Source organism: Eleutherodactylus coqui, chromosome 12 (assembly GCF_035609145.1).
Source record: "Eleutherodactylus coqui strain aEleCoq1 chromosome 12, aEleCoq1.hap1, whole genome shotgun sequence".
Classification (NCBI taxonomy): domain Eukaryota; kingdom Metazoa; phylum Chordata; class Amphibia; order Anura; family Eleutherodactylidae; genus Eleutherodactylus; species Eleutherodactylus coqui.
In genome coordinates this window covers 24,930,928-24,949,862 of record NC_089848.1, presented here as the reverse complement: position 1 = coordinate 24,949,862, position 18,935 = coordinate 24,930,928, and the positions used below count along the sequence as shown (strand labels likewise).

The window sequence follows — 18,935 nt, the reverse complement described above, 5'->3', positions numbered from 1 at the left end:
AAATCATAATAAATATTCAGTATAGTATTGTTGTTTTTTTTTTTTTAAATCATCCACATGTTGTGGAAAAAAATTAAACACAGAATTGAGGGCGTTCTGCTAATTTTCTAATTCACAGCTTATCAATTCTGCTGCGGACGCGTCACGGATTTTCTCAGCAGGAGAGGAAACCGTCTGCAGCTCGTTCAATCCGTGTCGTAGGTACATATTTTTACTCAAGGAGATGTTTTTCTTACACTTTCATGATTATAAATATATTACTTTAAAGGACTCTTTTATTCCACTTACACCTTCAATGTATTGATACAAAGCTCTGTATACAAAAGGCCTATTAACAATAGATAAATTACTTCACAAACGAAAAAAAAATTAGGAAGAAAGTGGGAAAAAAAAGGTCCAGCATGTTCTCTGCGGAGGTAAGAGTTCTTAAATAAAGTTTAAAAAAATTCCATTGACTTTTTTCCCATTTCTGATCTAATCTTCGTCCTCGTCAAAAGACAGTAAGCTGGTATTCCGCACTTGTTTTTGGCTGGATGCAGCAGATGTTGGTTCCTTGCTTTCTTCGTGTTTCTTCTTCTTGCTGGAGGACGCATTTATACCTGTAAACTTGTCCCCGGTGGAACGCTTTGCTGGCTTTTTAAACAGAATCTTTCCATCTGCAGGGGCGGCTTCCTCATCTGTGAAAATAAATACGATTAAAAAGAAAAACATATTACTAAAATACAAACGTGTGTGGAGGGAACAAGGTTTTTAAAGAAATACTGAAGTATGAAACATTTATTGGCTCCACCAACTATGATGATCATCATCCTGCCGCCAAGATCTTGTTCTGTGCCATAGTGCAATCTAGAGATCCTACTACAGAAGTGAAGGTATATCACTAGGATACGCTATATCCACCGCCAGGCGCAGGACCACCATGTAGGAACAACAACACTCCCAGCCAACCAATGTGGAGGGAACCGCAACACAAGTATGACATTAAGTATACGTGTATTTCAAAGTGGGCAACAAATTAATTTATTTGGCTACTAAATTCTTCAGTTTAGGAGCCAACGGCTCCTAGGTAATTTTTTTAGTCTGCAGCCCAATAGATGGTGATACCCCCTTTAAAAATATAAACTCTTCTGTACGTATCCTCGAAGACATCCATTCCAACTACCTCTTCTCCTTCACTCCGCGGCCAGCATATGCAAAACTAAATAGTTAGGGGGTTTATGCAATTTTCTCTTATGTCTTTTGTCTGTAATGGAATCAAAACCAGATGAGCCCCGCCTGCCTCTAAGGGGGTCCTCTGCCAATGATTGAGACAGGAGGGATCAGTAATAGTCAAGATGGACCACTGCTTTTGCTGCCAGATGCCTACAAGACTGTTTCAGTAGCTTGTACAAAGGTAAGTAGGTTTTCAGTTTTATTTCCCATTAAGGACTCCGAGCCATTTTTTGGGTTTTTCTTTCTAACAAGATCTTGAATGAATAGGAGGGGGAAAAAAACAACAGATAACCAGGAAGTGATGTTGCATGAGCGGCCGAGGAGTGCGGGAAGCGCGTCAGGGCAGTGCACAGCAGCGGGAGGGACCTGGACTGAGCCTGCTAGGTAAGTATAACAAGACCTCCCACAAAAATAAAACCTAGTGTCTCTTCTGGGGCAAAAATAAGACAGAGTCTTATTTGGGGGGAAAAACGTACCAGATCCCTTGTTTGTAGGTTAGGATAGCTCTCTTTTTGTCAATAAAACTAGATGCACATGCCATAATATCTCTGTAAATATTGAACTTAAAGTGTAATTCAAGGTAAACACGGAAAATTCAGGCTTAGGCTACACACAGCTAACACAAGATTATACTAAGGTCAATGTCACCCTTCCTCAGAAGAGTTGAGTCTTTAGAAAACATGCTTTATACAATTGGACGTCTTGAGACAAATAAGTAAATTCACAAACCTCTGGAACTTTTGAGTTGTTGCTTAATATTGATGACCTCCTCCGCAGACAGGTCACCCTTCTTCAGGACCACAACCTGCGGAAGTTCATCCTCCTTATCACTGCCGTCACTATCATCTGCTATTACTGGAAGATCCTGTCGCTGTAAGGAGAAACAAGGTAAAAAAAAAAAAGTATTAAATATATACATTTTCCACATTCTGTCCCCTTTGCCACATCCCCGAAGAATGAAAACAGGGTTACAATTCACAAATGAGTTGAAGCTAGAATTCTGGAGATAAAAAGTCATAAATTCTTGCACGAGTGATACTTGTACATAAATTTGCAACTTTCTGCATTTGTACAAAACCCTCGACACTTTTGTAAGAAGTTGGTGGGAGCGTCTGCAGGAGAAGCAGCAAAGGGATCTCAGTCCCTTAACTATCCAGTCCAGAAATCGGACCACCACTGATGAAAACGATACGGCAATATGCAATAACCTTTATGATGGAGATACATCTTTACTAGAGATGAGCGAGCATATTCGTCCGAGCTTGATGCTCGTTCGAGTATTAGGGTGCTCGAGATGCTCGTTACTCAAGACGAGCACCACGCGGTACTCGTCTCGAGTAAACAAGCACTGACCATTGAATTCAATGGAGCCGGAAATACAGCCGGCTCCATTGAAAGCAATGGGCTGCCGGCGAGCGCGGGATGAATTTTCGGGAAGGGCTTAAAAATATAAGCCCTTACCTGAAAATCATCCTAAAATGTGTTAAAAAAAAAAAAGGTATACTCACCTTTCCACTGCAGCCGGAGTTTAGCCGCGTCTGGCCGGCAGTTCTCCTGAACTGCTCTGAGTAGTATTCAGCAGGTGGGGATTTAAAATCCCCGCCTGCTGAATGAGCTGCCTCTGATTGGTCACAGCCTCACCAATTAGAGGCAGCTCTCACTCACACCCATTCATGAATGGGTGAGTGCTGCCTCTGATTGGCTCAGCGCAGGGACCATTCAGCCGAGAGCTGCCCCTGATTGGTCCCTGCGCTGAGTCAATCAGAGGCAGCACTCACTCACCCATTCATGAATTCATGAATGGGTGTGAGTGAGAGCTGCCTCTGATTGGCGAGGCTGTGACCAATCAGAGGCAGCCCATTCAGCAGGCGGGGATTTTAAATTCCCGGCTGCTGAATACTACTCAGAGCAGTTCAGGAGAACTGCGGGCCAGACGCGGCTGAACTCCGGCTGCAGCGGAAAGGTGAGTATACATTTTTTTTTTTTTTTTTACACATTTTAGGATGATTTTCAGGTAAGGGCTTATGTTTTTAAGCCCTTCCCGAAAATTCATCCCGCGCTCGCCGGCAGCCCATTGCTTTCAATGGAGCCGGCTGTATTGCCGGCTCCATTGAATTCAATGGGCTAACACCGTTCTTCTCTGCCACAGCTGTTACAGCTGTGGCAGAGGAGAACGATCTTTATGCTGACAGTGCGGGGGGGGGGGTCTCACTCTTGCCACTATTGTGGCTTAATAGTGAGACCTCGGAGCCCGAAATGTAGCCCTGCATGTTGCTCCTCGCCTGCCCTATCCATTTCTGTGTTTTTTACATGACTTTGGTGATTTGCTAAGATTTTCACAAATCAAAACCTTAGCGGAGCACCAGTCATATACAAAAATGCTCGGGTCGCCCATTGACTTCAATGGGGTTCATTACTCGAAACGAACTCTCAAGCATCACTGAAAGTTCGACTCGAGTAACGAGCACTCGAGCATTTTGGTGCTCGCTCATCTCTAATCTTTACGTTATAAAAGGTATATTCATAGAAAAACGTTACTTCAATTAGACGAATATTTACATCTACTCTACATTAAAAATGAAAATACGCAAATGGAAGATAAAACAATACCTCTGCAGCGACACCTATAAGAAGGCAGCATTCCTAAAGTCAATTTCAGACTTTTTAAACACGCTTTATAACAATGACTGGGAATTGTGAGCCAAAACCAGATTAACCATACACAGATAGCGGTTATGGGATGATTGCCACTCATCAGTGTGCAGTAGGCTGCTGGCTTGGCTAGTGAGAGGACTATAGATATGAGTCACAAAAGGGAGAGCACCTAGAAGATGTGAGGAGTCTTATAAGGCCATCCATGCTCATCTGGGAAATATGCAAATAGGAAGATGGAACAATATCTCTTAAGCACCACCTATTGGAAGGCTCTTCATGACACAAGTCTATAGGATTTTTACTGCTGCACACTGAGAAGGAGCAATTACCCCGAAACAGTTGTCTGTGCATGGTTATTCTGGCTTTGTCTCACAATTCCCAGACACTGTTACAAGGCCGGTTAAAATAACTGACATTGACTTGCAGGAATGCTGCCTTCCAATAGGTGGCGCTGCAGAGCTATTGTTCCATCTTTCCATTTGCATATTTCCCAGAGGAGCATGGATGGCCTTGTAAGTCTCACAGCTTCTAGGTGCTCTCCCCAAGGAGAAACGATACCCTTCCTGAACCATGAAAATAAAAATGTCAGGTGAAAATCTTTGAATATATCAATATATTTTCTTTACACTCAAACAAGTGATTTTCCCTTTCCTACAGTGATATCTCAGTAGCTTCCACAAGTGACTATGTAGAAATCTGCAAAGATATATAATGATATTTCCACACTTTATAGCTACAGGTGCTTGCTTTATGTAGAATTCTATGAAATACACTATACAGTTAAATATACTCTAGTCCCATAACAGAGACGTGTCCTTTTAAATCTGAAGGTACTTCTGTCACTATGGTAACTGCATTTCTTAACAGCCAATAGGATGCCTGGATTTGAATTTTAAAAAGGAAAGCAAAGTCAATTGTCCTCAGGTCTGTTATATCTCAACTGAGAGTGAAGTCCGAAAACATCGACGACGGCTATACTTCAGGTAGAATACGGTAATTGCATACAGATGAGGACGATTTATCTCATCACACAGGAGAATTTGTTTTGGTGGGAATCTGTTAATACAGAATGTTAATATTTAGCCTTAAAGACTGACTACACCATCAGATAACATTTGACGTGCCGTAGAAAAGTCCAAAGTATTGATCAGAGGGGGTCCCGCTGTTGAGACCCTACTGATCGCTAGGAGTAGAGGGTGGCAGTGCCCACCTGAGCCCTGTGCCCCCAGCTATCTTCATTTGCTTCTGGCAGCTGAAGATGGCTTTCATAGAGGTGTATAGCACTTTATATACCCCTTCATGCGGTCCCTCTTCAGCTGCTAGAAGCCAATGAAGAATAGCGAAGAAAGCCGAGGTGGGTGGGAACAGGGCTCCAATTACACCACATATTAGGGGAGCGCAAATAGTTTTACATTTATCAATAGCTTATATGTTTTAACAAATTTGCCCCTGAAAACACAGACTGGTGTTTCTATGAACAGTGTACCCCAAAACCTATGCTGAAGGGTCCCCAACTGACTGAATAAAGTATAAGACTACATTTCTTCAGGCAGCATTGGATCGGGTATTATTCTTAAAGGGGCTGTGGCAAGATTATAAGTGATTCCCCATCTCCAGGATAGGGGATAACTTGCATCTGTGGGGGCCTCACCACTGAGACCCCCACTGATCTCAAGAATAGGGCCCCATGTCTCTCTCTGTCTGTCACTGCAGGTTTTGCTTCTCCCCAGCAGTGATGTCAGAATGAATGGAGCGCTGGCCAAGCATGCGCAGTTGGTGATCCATTCATTTAACCCCTTGAGTGGAAAGTTTTTTACCCCCCTCTCAGACCCACCAGGGCAGGTTTTTTAAAATGGTTTAATCATTTAATTTCAACTAATTTTGCAGTCGCGTTCCAAGAGCCATAAATTTTCATTTTTCCATGTACACGGCCGTATGAGGGCTTGTTTTTTGCGGGACGAGTTGTACTTTTTGATGGCATCATTTTGGGGTATATATAATGTATTGCATAACTTTTGTAAAAACATTTGTAGGGAGATGGAGGAAAAAAAAGAAATTCTGCCATTTGTTTTTTGGATTTCATTCTTACCGCGTTCAGAATAAATAATGTGATAACGTTATTCTCTTAGTCGGCACGATTCCGGCGATACCAAGTTTATACAGTTTGTTCATGTTTTGCTGTTTTTGTACATTTAAAACATTTTTTTTTCTTGAAGGTTTGCTTTTGTGTCGCCACATTCCAAAAGCCGTATTTTTTTCCCATTGCCAGCGCTCTAGAAGGCCGTGTTAATTGCGGGATGAACTCCAGTCTTCATTTATCTAATGTTTTGGAACATGTAAAATTTTGAGCGCTTTTTGTTCAATTTTTTCCTAGTGGTAAGATTAACAAAATCTGTAATTCTGACATGTTTTTTATTTTTATTTTTCACTGCATTCTCTAAGCAGTATAAATAATGTGTTAAAGTAATTCTACAGGCCAGTACATTTACGCCAATACCAAATTGTTATAGTTTTTCTTCTTTTTCACGACTTTTTACACTTAAAAAAAAAAAGTTATAAAAGTTTAAGGCCTCATGTCCACGGGAAAAATAATATTTAAAATCTGCAGTGAATCTACCGCGTGATCCGCATCTAAAATTTCCCATTGGAATGCACTGACCACCAGTGGGTAGATAAATACCCGCGGATGGTATTTAAAAGTTTAATGTGCGTGAAAAAAAACGCAACATGCTCCATTTAAGTGCGGATCACGCGTGCGGGAGCTCATAGCTCAATTGATCTCCCGCATGAAAGAATAAAAAAGGAATTTAAGCTCATCCGCAGTGGACCTAATTTTCTCTGTGGACATGAGGCCTAAATCACCCCCCTTTTGCCATATCTATATTAAAAAAAATCTAAATCATAAAAGAAAAATATATATGTGGTATCACCGCGTCCGTAAATTCCCGATCTATCAAAGTAGTGCATTATTTACCCCACATGGTGAACGTGCATGGTGTACAAGTTTGGTATCGCAGTAATCGTACTGACCCATACAATAAAGTTATCAAGTCATTTTTGTTGCAGTTTGTGCGCTGTAGAAACAAAACGCACTGAAAGATGGCAGAATGTCATTTTTTTTTTCATTTTACTCCACATAGAATTGTGTAAAAGTGTTTCAGTACGTTATATATTATTTTAAATAGGACCATTGAAAAATACAACTCGTCCGGCAAAAAACAAGCCCTCATACAGTGACGTTGATGGATAAATAAAGGAGTTATGATTTTTTTAAGCGGGGGAAGGAAAAAAAGAAACGAGAAAAAAAAAAAAAGGGTCCGTGTCATTAAGGGGTTAAATAATGTACTAACTTCCTCCTCTGGGTCATTACAACGCACGGATACCACATGTGTAATTTTATTTTTAATTGTTTACAAAGTAAAGGGAGACAAGTGTTTTTGTTTTTATTTTCTTACTTTTTTTTTTTTTGGTCCCTTTAAGGGACTTCCACAGAGACCCATTAGGACCCCCTGATCACATTCTGGGGGTCCGATGGTGACAGCCCATTACATGCTGCAGTCACATAGACTGCAGCATTTAAAGGGTTAACAGCAGAGATCGGAGGTTTTCTCTGATCTCTGCTGTAAGAGCTGGTGCTTGGCTGTCCTCTGACAGCCAAGCACCAGCTCTCCCTGCCAGAGACCATAGGCTTGCTTCTGTCAAGTCGATGGTCTCTGTGGCAACCTGTAAACAAACTAGTGCAGGAGTTTGAATTCAGAAGCGGGAGATTGCCGGCAGATCAGCAATATCTTCTTGCTTCTGTTTTTCAAGGTCCTGCACTGGTTCTCTATGGGACTGTGCAGGCAGAGCACAATGCCACAGCTTGTGGCATTGTGCTCTGCAGCTCCCATAGTGATACATAGCCCGGACATCTTCCGTGCTATATCGCTATGGGCAGTGGAGCTCGTCCCGGAAAATTTCCGGGCGTGCCACTCAAGGGGTTAAATGGAGCTGACAAAAATACTTGAGTGCTTGCCCCATATCACACTTGTCATCCTTGTGAAATCCTTAGGGATGCAAGGCGTTTTCATGTGAAAACAGCTTCGCATCAACTCGGGGATGCAGGTAACCGCCGCCGCAACTGCCAGCCACGGCGGTGGTTTGCGGAGTTCCTTGCATTGTTTTCAATGGGAGACACCACATCGCGTGCACTTTGCACATGGTTCGATGCTGCTGGCCCCAATGAAAACAATGGGTGGTGCGATGCAAGAGCAAGCACAAGGCCGCAAGTTGTACCCTGCATAGCATCGCATCATGGTGCCATGCAGGAAAACATCACTCATGTGTATGACCCCATTCTAAAGAATGGGGTTCATATTTGTGCAAGATTTTATAGCCCGTATGAAGCCGGTCTTACTCAAAGTCCACTGTTCAAGCTTGATTTTTATTTTTATGAATTTTATGAATTCTCTCTCCCTCTTCTCTAGTGTTAGCAATCCTGTCTACCTTTATGTTGTTGGCAAATAAGATCAGTTTCCCCTCAATTCCCTCCTCCAGATCATTTATAAAAATGTTGACCAACACTGGGCCTAGGACAGAGCCTTGTGGTTCCCCACTTGATACATTCTTCCACTTGGATGTACAGCCATTTATGACCACTCTTTGAGTACGATCACTCAGCCAGTTGTGAATCCACCTAACAGTTGCCTTGTCAATCCCAGATTTGGTCATTTTTTCAATGCTTTACTAAAGTCAAAATAAACTATATCTACTGCATTTCCCTGATCAACCCAATGGGTGATTCTCTTATAGAAGGAAATTACATTAGTCTGGTATCACTTGTTTGTTACAAACCCATGCGGGCTCTGGTTAATTACTCATCCAAGTACTTGCATACATGCTGCTTAATAATAATTTGTTCAAAGATCTTTCCAGGTATAGAAGTCAGGCTCACAGGCCTGCAGTTTCCTGGATCCACCTTCTTCCCTTTTTTGAAGTTAGGGACACATTTGCTCTTCCCAAATCTTCTGGACCTCTCCTGTTCTTCAATAATTTTCAAAGATTATGGCGAGTGGTTCAGCAATTACCTCACCATCTCTCTGCTTTGCTTACAGATAGCCTGCATTTGTATATTCCCCCAATAGCACAGGGAAGATGAGTTGATGTTGTATTTACTTTGTGAGTGAAAACAGTTACGAAATAGGTGTCTAAAAATTCGTCCCTCTCAACATTATTTTTAACCAATTCACCATTTTCATCCTGTAAAAATCCTAAAGCTTCTTTGATTTTTCCTTTGACATACCCACAATATACTTGTTATTGCCTTTGGCTTCTCCTGCACGCCTCAGTTCATTATTAGCTTTTCTGACACTTTCCCTGCAGTTTCTGCAGTCTGCATTACATTATACTGTGATCTGACAAGCAATCTATCAAGCTACGGTACAGGCATAGCTTGATAGGTACTCTGTGATGACAGCCCTAGGATCTTTCAGAAGGCCCCCGGCAGCCTGCGATCTCATCGCGGGGAAGGGGGGGGGGCTGGATGGGGCCCCCAAACATCGGTCAAGGGATTTAAATGCCGCTGTCAGATTTGATTGTGGCATTTAAAGGGTTAACAGCTATGGTGAGCAGTGCTGCTCTTCTAAGTTGTTGCGGGCAGATGCCAGCTGTAAGAAACAGTCCTGCACCCGTGTTGCATGGAGCGGGATCGACCTGTGATCTCCCTTCATAATACCCCGAAGCTGTAGGACGTAACTGTATGCCCTGCAGCGTTAAGGGGTTAAAGCTCTTCTGATGAATGTAGCAGGGCGCCTGCCAAATATATGCTTACCTGTTTTTGTAAGGTGCAACCCATCTCTAGCAAGCAGTCCATCATAAAGGTAATTTTCTCTACGGTCTAGAAATCCAAATTCCTGCTGATGGCACCATCAACGTAGCCAGTTCATCTCTACATGGGACAACTATCGGGCGTATAACCACATGACAGTCACCTGATGAGTACAGTTCCTGTGCTTTCACGCAGGAGCGACAGTCATTCAGTGAATGAAGGTGAAGTGCTGACCGCCTCTATACATTGCAAACAGGCAGTCGTACAAAGACTGTGTACACTGAGGGAGACGTCACTTGCTAGTCTCTACGTCTAAGTGAGCTCAGTGACCTGCTGCTGGCTGTGTCTACATGGGATGACCAACGCCGACAATCGCTGTTTCAAGCAATTATTCGGGCAAAGTTACCTTTAGTTGCATTATATACAAGGAGTACGAGGAGAACTGAAGTCCAAGTCAACCGTTTCTCATCAAAGGCTCAGATGCTCCGCCATGCTTTATACTGTACCTTTACTTTTCAAGATTTATTACCATGCATGAGCACAAGTCCACCGGATTTGTTTGGCTGACAGGTCGGCTTCAGACAAACGCAGAGAATAGAACCCATTGATGTAAATGGCTTAGCTCACATTTCCGTATTTTGGAGCACGCATTTTAGGTGCGCACAAAAAAAATAGAGCATTTGCGTATTTGACAACACCAAAGGTCCCCATAGAAGTCAATGGGTGGTGCGCAAATACACGCACAAGGTGTGTGAAACATTGGCCAATTCTGCTGGGAAAAGAACACATCCGAAACTCATTAGACCTATTAGCTATTTCAATCGATGTGAGTTTGTGTCCCGCGCGCAAAAAAACATGCCCTGCTGAAAAAGTATAGAAAAATAAACCGATCTGTGCATAAAAAGCGTCGTTCATGAGGCTAAAGAGTGCAGAATCGCTGATGTGAAGCCGGCCCTAGTGTGACTATGTACAGATCGCTTTATGTAATGCAGTCTGGGGCCATACAAATGCACAATATTTCACACAACGACAAACATTTTCGAAGGGGGAAAGTAACATCTTGTGAAATATTTGATGATGGATGCCGGCTTCCTGATGATAATAAAAGGGTCACCAGTAGAGATGAGTGAGCGTACTCGCTAAGGCAAACTACTCGAGCGAGTAGTGACTTATGGGAGTACCTGCCCGCTCGTCTCTAAAGATTCGGCTGCCGGCAGGGAGATCTCTCTCTCACACTCTCCCCCCCGCAATTCACCGCTCTTCCCCACTGGCACCCGAATCTTTAGAGACGGACCAGCAGGTACTCGCACAAGGCACTACTCACTCGAGTAGTTTGCCTTAGCAAGTACACTCGCTCATCTCTAGTCACCAGTTACAGCTTAAAGAACAGCTCTGAAGCACAAACTGCTGCTGCTATGGCTGAAATAGATTAGTGGAAATGCACTTCAACTGTGGAAAGCTAATAGAATCAGACATTGAAGGAAGACCTGGATGGTGCGGACCTTTACCCCATTGTTGTAGGACTGTAGGGATAGAAGAGTGACCTGCTGCTCAGAGGACAAGAACATTTAGGTTTGTGGCTTTTATGGTTTTGGTAGAAGAAAAATTTGTTTGCCATCTGAAAGTTCTTGCATACAGTAAACTAAACTAGAGAGTGTGTATGCCGATCACTGATCACTTCAGGAGGGTCGGTGATCGGGGATTATTCTGAATGCCACATTAGAGTTGGGAAGGAATTTCTTTTTGTTAAATGAGGAAAATTGCTTTCTACCTCATTGGGTTTTTTTTGCCTTCTTCTGGATCAACATTGGTGGGGTAATAGGCTGACCTGGATGGACAGGTGTCTTTTGCATACCATGTTACTGCAGGTCTCTACTAAAGCAGGAGTGATATAAGGGAAGCAGAGGAACACGTACCTTGGTGTCTACGGTCGGCCCTTCTTTGTAGCCAACATCCTGCTTAAACTTTCTCAGGAAGGAAGGCTCCGCTGGCTTCACGTATGACACCCGATTCTTCTTACTCATGGCTGAAAGGGAACTGATAATGAGACAGTGTTTAAAACTAAAGTACAGCAATGTTTGTGACCGAAGCCATATGGTAATGATGTAACGCGCCGGTAGTAGAACACGTTAGCGGTATTATTAGTAAGCCATATAGTAATGATGTAACGCGATGGTAGTAGAACACGTTAGCGGTATTATTAGTAAGCCATATAGTAATGATGTAACGCACTGGTAGTAGAACACGTTAGCGGTATTATTAGTAAGCCATATAGTAATGATGTAACGCGATGGTAGTAGAACACGTTAGCGGTATTATTAGTAAGCCATATAGTAATGATGTAACGCACCGGTAGTAGAACACGTTAGCGGTATTATTAGTAAGCCATATAGTAATGATGTAACGCGCCGATAGTAGAACACGTTAGCGGTATTATTAGTAAGCCATATAGTAATGATGTAACGCGCCGGTAGTAGAACACGTTAGCGGTATTATTAGAAAGCCATATAGTAATGATGTAACGCGCCGGTAGTAGAACACGTTAGCGGTATTATTAGAAAGCCATATAGTAATGATGTAACGTGCCGGTAGTAGAACACGTTAGCGGTATTATTAGTAAGCCATATAGTAATGATGTAACGCGCCGATAGTAGAACACGTTAGCGGTATTATTAGTAAGCCATATAGTAATGATGTAACGTGCCGGTAGTAGAACACGTTAGCGGTATTATTAGTAAGCCATATAGTAATGATGTAACGCACTGGTAGTAGAACACGTTAGCGGTATTATTAGTAAGCCATATAGTAATGATGTAACGCGCCGATAGTAGAACACGTTAGCGGTATTATTAGTAAGCCATATAGTAATGATGTAACGCGCTGGTAGTAGAACACGTTAGCGGTATTATTAGTAAGCCATATAGTAATGATGTAACGCGCCGGTAGTAGAACACGTTAGCGGTATTATTAGTAAGCCATATAGTAATGATGTAACGCACTGGTAGTAGAACACGTTAGCGGTATTATTAGTAAGCCATATAGTAATGATGTAACGCGCCGATAGTAGAACACGTTAGCGGTATTATTAGTAAGCCATATAGTAATGATGTAACGCGCCGGTAGTAGAACACGTTAGCGGTATTATTAGCAAACCTGCATTGGAGTTTCCTAAGCATTAAAGTAACGCAATGTCAGATCCCATGGGGGATTATTTAGGACCTTCAGTAACACCTACCAGGGGATATAAGACGTCCGCGCACCGCGGTTATAATGCCAGGTTTTGTCATGTTAAAAAATCCAACAAAGAAGAATCCTTTCAGATGTATTCCCCCTCGGTGCCACCCGTTACCCGTACGATGCCAGTGGAAAACATACAGACATCCATTACGGTGGAAAATATACATAAACTAATGTGGTTGCAGAAGTGTGAACACCCCGAAACTAATAGTGTGCTGATGGACTTTATGACCATTCAGTGTTTCGGGGTCGGTATCTTATCAGCCTGGCACATCTTGAGTTGGCAAGCTCTGTCCGCTCTTCCTTGCAAAAGCACTCCAAATCTGTCAGATTGCGAGGGCATCTTGTGTGTAGCGCCCTCTTCAGGTCAAACCACGGATTTTCAATGGGATTCTAGTCCGGGCTCTGGCTGGGCCATTCCAAAACTTCCATCTTCTTCTGGTGAAGCCATTCTTTCGTTGACTTAAAGGTCTGCTTCGGGTTGTTGTCATGCTGATGGTGAAATTCCTCCTCATCATCTTTTTAGCCGAGGCCTGCAGGCTTGGTGCTGAAATGGACTGATATTTGGAATGGTTTATAGTTCCCTCCACCGTGCCTAAAGCCCCAGTGCCAGCAGCAGAACAGCCCCCACATGATGCCGCCTCCACCATCTTCACTGCAGGTCGGTGGTCTTCTGGTGATGCGCAGTGTTGGCTTTGTGCCAACATATCTTCTAGAATTTTGGCCACCAAGTTCCCCCTCGGTCTCATCAGACGTAACACAGACTCCTGGCAGACATGATAGAGGTTTTGGAAAAACATAGCTGGATGTTTTTCTGTTAGAAAAGGCTTCCGTCTTGCCCTCCTCCCCCACAGCTCAGACATATGAGGAATACAGGAGATGGTTGTCACACGACTACACAACCAGCACTTGCCAGGAACTCCTGCAGTTCCTTTACTGTTGCTGTCGGCCTCCCAGACCAATTTTCTTCTGGTCTTTTTTGAGGGCCGTCCAGTTCCTGGTGATGTCACTGTTGTGCCAAATGTAATCCTCTTCATGATGACGTCTTCACTGTGTTCCATGGTACATGTAATGTCTTGGAGATGTCTTGGCCCCCTCCTCCTGACCTTCCAACAGTCGGATCCCTTAAGATCTTTACCGACCATCTATGAAAATGTCAATAAAATCCTACTAGAAGAGCTGAACTTTATATGGGAGAACCAGAACCCCTGTAAATAATGGCAGCGGAGTGCTGACTACTATCTAACAGGAGGTTATATGTGATTGGCTGATTCTGAACGCAACCACAACCACCCAATATAGGAGGGTGTGAACAATTATGCAACCACATTATTGAAGTTTTGTTCTTTTCCCCCTAAGTGAGATCAGTTTGTTTCTCGGGGGCGCTAATAACGGGTCACACTGAGGCGCCAATAACGGGTCACACTGAGGCGCCAATAGCGGGTCACACTGAGGCGCCAATAACGGGTCACACTGAGGCGCCAATAACGGGTCACACTGAGGCGCCAATAACGCTGAAAGGATTCATCTTTGTCGGATGGTTTACATGACAAACGCCTGGTATTCCACCCGGGGCGCGCAGACGACTTCTACCCCCCTATGATCATCTACAGCCCCTCAGCCCATGCAGTGCCCACCCTGCGGTAACGAGGAGGGTCCCGCCATGTGGGAAAGTATCCTAAGGCCGCCCTCACAGTAAGCGCTGCAGTTTCCGCTGGCGGATCGTCACAGATAGTCCGCAGCGTTGACCCTACACGCCACGGAGGAGCTGGCAGAGCACTTCACACGGTGCGGAGGTCTTCCACGGCGAATCCGCAACGTTTTTCAAAAACGCCGCAGATTATAAATCCACAGAACGTCTATTTATGCTGCGGATTTATGCTGTGGAATCCAACCCTTGAAATACAAAGGGTTAAATCCCACAGCCGACCTGCACGTTAAAATGTGGCCATTAAGGTGTGCATTTGGCCAGTTTGCCATCTGTCCAGTACCGCAGGGTAATTTTAAAGCGGTGCTCCCACTTCTAGCTGTTTTCAGACAGCGCCGTACATTGCGCAGTGGCCCAGCTTGGTACTGCAGGTCCATTCACTTCAATAGGATTCAGCCTGCAGTACCAACGTGGGCCACTGCGCAACGTACGGAGCTGTCTGAAAACAGCTAGAAGTGGGAGCACCGCTTTAAAATTACCCTGCGGTACTGGACAGATGGCAAACTGGCCAAAGGCACACCTTAAAGGGGTTGTCCCGAGGCAGCAAGTGGGTCTATACACTTCTGTATGGCCATAATAATGCACTTTGTAATATACATTGTGCATTAATTATGAGCCATACAGAAGTTATAAAAAGTTTTTTACTTACCTGCTCCGTTGCTAGCGTCCTCGTCTCCATGGTGCCGACTAATTTTTGGCCTCCGATGGCCAAATTAGCCGCGCTTGCGCAGTCCGGGTCTTCAGCAGTCTTCTATGGAGCCGCTCGTGCCAGAGAGCGGCTCCGTGTAGCTCCGCCCCGTCACGTGCCGATTCCAGCCAATCAGGAGGCTGGAATCGGCAGTGGACCGCACAGAAGAGCTGCGGTCCACGAAGACAGAGGATCCCGGCGGCCATCTTCAGCAGGTGAGTATGAAGACGCCGGACCGCCGGGATTCAGGTAAGCGCTGTGCGGGTGGTTTTTTTAACCCCTGCATCGGGGTTGTCTCGCGCCGAACGGGGGGGGGGGTTTAAAAAAAAAAAAACCCGTTTCGGCGCGGGACATCTCCTTTAATGGCCACATTTTAACGTGCAGGTCGGCTGTGGGATTTAGGCTGCCTGTCCGCGGGTGTTGTGATATCCTACGGTGGATCTCCACCGTGGGAGCGAGCGGCAGACAGATCTCCACGGTGAGCCCATGTGACAGATAGGATCACCACAGAGAGTCGCAGCAAGCTGCGATTTGCCAGCCGCGAGCGGAGAATCGCAGGGCTGTGGAAAGCGTTCACAGCGTTCCCCCGAGCCGGATTAACGCCATGGGGACCGCAGTGCACAAAGCCCGTGGACAGCAGCCTCGATGGATGAATCCGCGGAGAAAATCTGCGCCATTTCCACAACAAATTAAGATGCTTTGGATGTGACAATCGGCTTCATAAGGCGGCCTGCGCGCGGCCGGGTCGGATTACGTATGCCGGATCCAGCGCTGCGCCCTCCGCGTACCTGTCCTGATTATTCTGTGCTGCGGATGTGCGCACTACAGATTATGCCGCCCGTCGCTGGGGGCTGCCGCGGATCCCGCTGCCTTTCCACAACGATGACTGCGGAGGGGCTGCAGGTTGGATGGCTTCCGGTGACTTCAATGGAAGCCGTCTGCACAGAATCCGCCTAGAAATGGAACGTGACGCGATTTTTCCTCTGCGAGCGGCAAAAAAGAATCGCAGTTGACTTCTGCTTGTATGCAGGAAAAAACACTTTTCCATAGCATGGCGAGATATGCTGATACGTGCGCAAAAACGTTGCACTAAGACGCATGCAATTGCGCTTCCGTGATGTGAATCCGGCTGGAGGGTGCGTTCACACGGGGCGAAAGATTCAGCCATGATGGTGGAAATGGGAGCAGACTCGGCAGGAAGGGGTTAAATCGGAATCTGCACCGAGCCTCCAGCACAGCGCCCCCCCAGCCACCGCGGACGTACCTGTCCCCGCAGCTCCGATACCCACAAGTCCCTGCGCTGCAGCTAAACAGAGCCTTCCCGCCAACGGCAGCTCAGGAGGGACAAACCTCTCACTGACACTCTCCACATTACATTCCGAGTAATGCAAAGGAGTCGCGGACTACACAAAGATGGCGGACGCGGCCTCACAGACGAGGTGAAGGCTACACAAAGATGGCGAACGCGGCCTCACAGACGAGGTGAAGGCTACACAAAGATGGCGGACGCGGCCTCACAGGTCAGTTCCGCAATGGGCGGGGCCTCGTGAGACCCGCTGGGTGTTTATAAGTTTAAAGCGCCAAATTTGAAGTTTCCGCCATTTTGGTTTTTGGAAGGAAGAAAGCAGAAAATCAGTATTTACCAGAGAGCCGCAGGAGGACGGAGAGGATGGCGCCGGGGACCCGGGGTAGGCCGTAGTGTCACGGGGGTGTGGTGGATGACAGCGGCGGCTGCCGCCTCACAGAGAGCGCGACTGGCATACTAGAGAGAGCTGAGCTCTGGCGGCCTGAATGTATTGATGTGTGCCGTCAGTGATAGCCATACATGTCATATGTACTAGTGATATCCCCGCCGGCCGTACATGTAATATGTACTAGTGATATCCCCACACGCTGAGCCCTGCCGGCCATACATGTCATATGTACTAGTGATATCCCCACACGCTGAGCCCTGCCGGCCATACATGTCATATGTACTAGTGATATCCCCACACGCTGAGCCCTGCCGGCCATACATGTCATATGTACTAGTGATATCCCCACACGCTGAGCCCTGCCGGCCATACATGTCATATGTACTAGTGATATCCCCACACGCTGAGCCCTGCCGGCCATACATGTCATATGTACTAGTGATATCCCCACACGCTGAGCCCTGCCGGCCATACATGTCATATGTACTAGTGATAATAATAATAATAATAATCTTTATTTGTATAGCGCCAACATATTCCGCAGCGCTTACATAGACAGGGGAAATACAGAGACAAAAGTACAAAAAATTACAGAACCACGGTTACATAGTAATCAGCTGATGGAAACAATAGGGGTGCGGGTCCTGCTCCAACGAGCTTACATACTACAAATAATGGGGTGATACAGAGGGTAAAGGGGTGGAGATGTGCACAGTATCGCGTGCTGGAGAGTGAGGGATGCTATATACAGACAACAGTCAGACATTTAGCTATGCGACGGCAGGATCAATATGACTACAGGAGCGGTTTATGATGGCTAGCAGGGATTGCAGTCAGTAGGTCAGGAAACATGTTATCAGGCGGAGTACAGAAGGGTTTGTTTAGGGAATGCGGTATGCATCCCTGAAGAGGTGCGTCTTTAGAGCACGCCTGAAGTTTTTCGAGTCCTGGATTGCCCGGATGTTCTTTGGTAGTGCGTTCCAGAGGACCGATGCTGCTCTGGAGAAGTCTTGGAGGCGGGAGTGAGAAGTTCGAATTAGAGGGGTGTGCAGTCTAGTTTCGTTTGCCGAGCGGAGAGCCCGGGCTGGGTGATGGATTGAGATGAGGGAGGCGATATAGGGGGGCGCTGCACTGTGGAGGGCTTTGTGGATGAAGGTGATAAGTTTAAATTGAATTCTGTATTTAACTGGCAGCCAGTGCAGTGACTGGCACAGGGCAGAGGCATCTGAGTAGCGGCTGGACAGGAAGATGAGCCTGGCTGCCGCATTCAGGATGGATTGTAGAGGGTAGAGTCTGGTGCAGGGGAGGCCGACCAGCAAGGAGTTGCAATAGTCGAGCCGTGAGTGGATGAGGGCAACAACAAGCGTTTTCAGCGTGTCTATGGTGAGAAAGGAGCGGATTCTTGAGATGTTCTTTAGGTGCAGCCGACATGTTCGGGTCACTGACTGGATGTAGGGAGTAAATGAGAGATCTGAGTCGAATATGACCCCAAGGCAGCGGGCATGTTGTCTAGGAGTTATGGTGACGCCACACACTGAGATGGAGATGTCAGGAGGAGGTCGGTTTGTGGAAGGAGGAAACACCAGTAAGTCAGTTTTAGAGAGGTTTAGTTTTAGGTAGAGAGAGGACATGGTGTTAGAGACAGCAGACAGACAGTTGGTGATGTTTTGGAGGAAAGGTGCAGAGATGTCACGGGAAGAGGTGTATAACTGGGTGTCATCAGCATAGAGGTGGTAATGGAGGCCAAAGCTCCTGATGGTTTGTCCAACAGGGGCTGTGTAGATAGAGAAAAGGAGGGGGCCAAGGACCGAGCCTTGGGGGACCCCAACAGCAAGGGGAAGAGAAGGAGAGGTAGAGCCAGCAAAGGAGACACTGAAAAAGCGGTCAGATAGGTAGGAGGAGAACCAGGAGAGAGCAGTGTCCTTTAGGCCGATG

The 18,935-nt window shown here is 45.6% G+C and overlaps 2 protein-coding genes across 2 annotated transcripts in view; one reads left to right on the top strand and one right to left on the bottom strand.

Annotated features, from left to right (window-relative positions):
• Positions 1 to 257: 257 nt before the first annotated feature.
• KIAA1143 (KIAA1143 ortholog) lies at positions 258 to 16,696 on the bottom strand. The gene is made up of 4 exons (XM_066585794.1): positions 16,571 to 16,696; positions 11,590 to 11,710; positions 1,942 to 2,083; positions 258 to 677 (listed from the first exon to the last, which is right to left on the bottom strand). The coding sequence occupies exons 2-4, from the start codon at positions 11,695 to 11,697 to the stop codon at positions 475 to 477; spliced, it is 453 nt and encodes a 150-aa protein (XP_066441891.1). The 5' UTR covers positions 11,698 to 11,710; positions 16,571 to 16,696; the 3' UTR covers positions 258 to 474.
• A 195-nt stretch (positions 16,697 to 16,891) lies between these two features.
• The window catches only part of KIF15 (kinesin family member 15), a 90,735-nt gene continuing 88,691 nt past the window's right edge, over positions 16,892 to 18,935 (top strand). The window contains exon 1 of the mRNA XM_066585129.1: positions 16,892 to 16,994. Coding sequence (XP_066441226.1) covers positions 16,976 to 16,994 — 19 coding nt within the window. The 5' untranslated portion in view covers positions 16,892 to 16,975. The remainder of the gene's footprint in view (positions 16,995 to 18,935) is intronic.

What these genes read in the sequence shown, in the direction of transcription:
- KIAA1143 (XM_066585794.1), bottom strand. Translation starts at nt 11,697, where the DNA reads ATGAGTAAGAAGAATCGGGTGTCATACGTGAAGCCAGCGGAGCCTTCC. An exon ending in GGCCGACCGTAGACACCAAG is followed by an intron (nt 2,084 to 11,589) that starts GTACGTGTTCCT and finishes TTCTCCTTACAG; the next exon opens with CGACAGGATCTTCCAGTAAT. An exon ending in ACAACTCAAAAGTTCCAGAG is followed by an intron (nt 678 to 1,941) that starts GTTTGTGAATTT and finishes TTATTTTCACAG; the next exon opens with ATGAGGAAGCCGCCCCTGCA.